The following is a 4,039-nucleotide window of genomic DNA, read 5'->3' as shown; positions in this document are numbered from 1 at the left end:
GCCTCGGCGCCCCGGCCTGCGGGACCACGGCGCTTGCGATTGAGAGAGGTGTTCTTATTCCTGCCTGCACGTATACAGAGTTAAAGCGAAGTAACTCCGCGGTGCTGAGGTACGGCTCTTGTTAGCTACCTCTAACTGCAGTTGCAAAATCTTAATAGAACATAAGTTTAGGATTTTGTTAATGCTGACTGATTGGGATAGTGCTCATCTCATTCTCATTTTTGTTCATAGTTTATTTCTCCTCCCAAGGCCGTTCCCTCCAAAGTTCTGGCTTAATAATTACATTAGCCACCTGAAATGTTTTGAAGCCTGTCAAACTCAAGAGGGACTCAACGGAAATTTTAAGTTTATTGTAAATCAATAGATTTGTAACATGAAGCCAGTATTTGCAAAAAAGCAAGATACACTGAAAATAACGTTATTTTTGCGGAATGAAGGGACAGGTGCAAATGGCATAAAAGCAAACAGGTATTTATGTTATTTTAGTAGTGCTTCATTCAGTCGTACTGAGCTATACTTGCAGAAAGTACCTATTAAAAAAAAAAATCAAATGCCTGGTGTCAAGTTGGAAACCTTGTAGCTGCAGGAGAAAAACAAAGGGCAGTTATTTTAGCGAATATTGCTGCATTTTCCCTTACTTATGTCTCTTTACATAAGAGGCTGACAGAAGGTGCATACGCACGGACTGGAAAGGCTCATCGATAGGCTGCGCTGGGTAGACTTGCGATATTTAAAAGCAGCGTCACATTTTCCTGTGGGACAAGGACTCGAGGCCAGCCTCTGCCACCTCTCGTCATTGCGGTACGAGTTGTCACCAGACGTGGTCAGAGTGCCTTTGCGGGTATTCTGAGGAGCGCTGCATCCTTCAGCCTCATCTGGAGGTGCGGTGTTACCTACTACGAGTCAACTCCTGGATTACACCCTCTGGGGCGTCCTCAGTGCTCTGAAGGTCAATATTCAATTAATGATTAAAATGAGAGAGGCACAAATGGAATTTCAGAGTTTAATACTCTGGAACTTCTCTGCTTAAAGCTATGTAATGCTTTGTGTTCCAGGGGTTTCTGGTGAGTGGAACTAAGTCAAGAATGGTTTGGGACACTTGATTCTATTTTTTCTTTCGTTTCTAATGGGAAAAGGGACATGCTATCAAGTATGTTGGCTAAATGAAAGAGAATAGAAAAGCACTCTTTGGTGAGTGACTGGTAATAGATTGGGGCAGGTGCTTAGTTTGATAGTAACTAAACCTATAATGTTCGAGAGCATAAAATATGAAGTATAAGAAGTGGGAAAGAAAAGAAAAAAAATTCTCAAAGGAAGAAATTATGCTGCTAAAAGTAAATAAAGCAGAGCATTTTTTCTTTCCAGTGTGGAAATGAATAGGTTCTTCCAGAGCCTATTGTCTAATGTTTGGGATGCTGCGAGACTAAATGATAAACATATGCTTACATGGACTTATTTTACTATTTGCTTCATTAATTTACATTAATCATAGAAACAGAAATTTTAATTAGAACTAGGGATAAAACCATATTCCTGCCAACATTTTTTTCTGTCTCAAGAAAGATTTAATATTAGCAAACGTATAGCACTGATTTTTCTGTTCTTTTATGCAGAATAGGTATCTCTTAGTGTATTGTGTGTAGCTTCAATTTCTATTTAAAATAGATTTACACAGCCTTCAAAGTTCATAATCTTCTTCTTTAATAATCTTCAGCATCACCAGCACAGATAGCAAGTAGAGCACTCTCATAATGCCCTGAAGCAAAATGCTGCAAGAAACAAACAAAAAAAATCAACATTTCTGTGACTTTATTTTTTCTTAATTTTTCTTCCCTTGGTGTGTGACAAGGACTAGACTGGTGTTGTAAGGTTTTCTAAAATACTATAGTGTTTTCATAAGGATTCTAGGCCAAAGTTTTTTTAATTCATGCTTTGGTTGCTTGGGCACCTAGAAACAATCTACCATTGAAAGGTTGGATCAATCCTGTTTAATACTTCTCAAGTTCAATACCAAAAAAACCACGAACAATTTCTTAGTTACTGCACATCTTACAGTTGGATTATAGCAACATAAAAAAGGTAAAGTATCTCAGCAAGAGTCATTTTTGTACAATTAAGCAGTGTCAGAGTTTTGTTTTAAGATACAGAGCAAGAGTACAAGTAGAATAGTTTTTCTGAAGGTTAATACTACCTAAGTGCAAGGATAAAACCAGATTTTTCTCAGTTTTTTGCACAAAAGTGGTATCAGCCTAACGTTGCAGGACAGGGTGAAAGAAGATGGTATCAACTGGTATCAACTAGTGCAGAAACTGTTCATCCAAACTATTCCTCAGCATACACTCTCTTGCACTGGTTATATCCTCTGCTTGCTATTGGGGAGGGACAAAATCACATAGAATGAGAGTGAGCTGAGAATTCACTGCTCACTTACTGAAGTCAGCCTGAGGCACTGAAAAGATATGCTATTGGTTTTATACTTTGTTGGGTTTTTTTTAAACCAAGTGATTGGATAGAGATTAACCCTTTGTATTTTTCTGGTATGGCTTGGCACAGTCTGTATGGTGCCAGTGCTGAATATATGCAAAAGTGTGTAAAAACTTACTTTTATATCATGAAAGAGTGATTTCCCATATCTCTCTTTGTATCGCTGTCGTATATTCATCAAGTCAATCTCACTCCTGGCAATGAGAATCCTTATAATTGTTTTATTGTGAAACCCAAAGTCCTAAAAAGAAAAGAAGATGAGAGGAAACTTGACAGTTGGACAATATGTTTGCCTATCTGTATATGCTCATATTAATGTTTAATAGATAAGCAAATTAATTAGGCTACCCATAAAGATAGCCTAGATTTTAAAGGAGGTTTTATCCTACAGAATTTTCACATGCTCAAATAGTAGAATTCATCAATAATAGAAATTCCCAGCTACCCATAAAGATAGCCTAGATTTTAAAGGAGTCTAAGCATTCAAAGGTTTTATCCTACAGAATTTTCACATGCTCAGATAGTAGAATTCATCAATAATAGAAATTCCCCGCATATCTGTGTTTTAACCTTGCACTGAAACTTTTAATACAAAAAACCTGAGGAACTTTTGTCAGCAGTCTTAGGTATTCTGTCTGTAGGTAGCTGTTGTGACTGTCGTTTTGGGGTCCATTCAAACTATACTGAAGCCAATAATCTATTTCACAACTGCTGCCCAATGTGAATTCCATGAGATTTTTAACTATTGATTTAGAACTTATATAGCTGGTATTCAACTGTGGTTTATTTTAACGTGTTTCGAAATAATTTTTCATATTGCAATCGTGTGGAGAATGAGGACATCTAGTGGCAGTAAAAGTAATCAAAACAGATTTAGTGGGTCGACTGGTGACCAGTTTAGATTGTTTGAAGCTAAATCATAATTTTATCGACCAGCCATTGATACTGAAATCTTGTTCTCAAAGAAACAAGTAATGAGATATGTTAAAAATCTGCATATAGAGAATTTGATGGCTAGATTAAAATCATTCTTATAAACCATTATGGACTATGATTTCAAGCATTAGAATCCTGTGTGGGTTTTACTATATTGTATTATAAATGGACTTATAAAAGGCTTTTGGTATAATCTGGACATAAATTGGCTGCAAAACCAGATGCTATTTTAAATTCTTGCATTTCTTGTGAGAATTATCTGTGTTCATTAAAACACTTTGTGGAAACAGAGTAAAATATTAATTAAATCAAAATGCAAATATTAATTCTTAATAATTAAAAACTTCTTCTTTCTGCATCACATATATCATCTGAATGTAACATAGAAGAAAACTATCCATGTGATATTTCTTAAAATAAAAATCGAGGGTTTAACCTGAAAAGCAGTCTTGAGGCAGGACCTTTGAGAAACATCACTTTTAATGATAGCTGGTATTTCCTGGTACTTTTGGCAAACCTTTTTCATGTCATGTGCCAGAATCCTCTTTTGACCACTCAGACAAAATACTGCCACTTCCTCTCAGCCCCTGGGATTTTCCTTGTTTCTTGGCTGCCACTG

At 36.4% G+C, this 4,039-nt stretch overlaps 1 protein-coding gene across 1 annotated transcript in view; it reads right to left on the bottom strand.

The window, feature by feature from the left end:
* Positions 1-1,700: 1,700 nt before the first annotated feature.
* Positions 1,701-4,039, bottom strand: part of ANXA10 (annexin A10) — a 15,304-nt gene continuing 12,965 nt past the window's right edge. The window contains exons 9-10 of the mRNA XM_035890895.1: positions 2,603-2,725; positions 1,701-1,769 (exon numbers count right to left, since the gene is read on the bottom strand). Coding sequence (XP_035746788.1) covers positions 1,701-1,769; positions 2,603-2,725 — 192 coding nt within the window. The remainder of the gene's footprint in view (positions 1,770-2,602; positions 2,726-4,039) is intronic.

Source organism: Egretta garzetta, unplaced genomic scaffold (assembly GCF_000687185.1).
Source record: "Egretta garzetta isolate BGI_Z169 unplaced genomic scaffold, ASM68718v1 scaffold593, whole genome shotgun sequence".
NCBI classification, from domain to species: Eukaryota; Metazoa; Chordata; class Aves; order Pelecaniformes; family Ardeidae; genus Egretta; species Egretta garzetta.
This window is presented reverse-complemented; position numbering and strand designations above follow the sequence as displayed.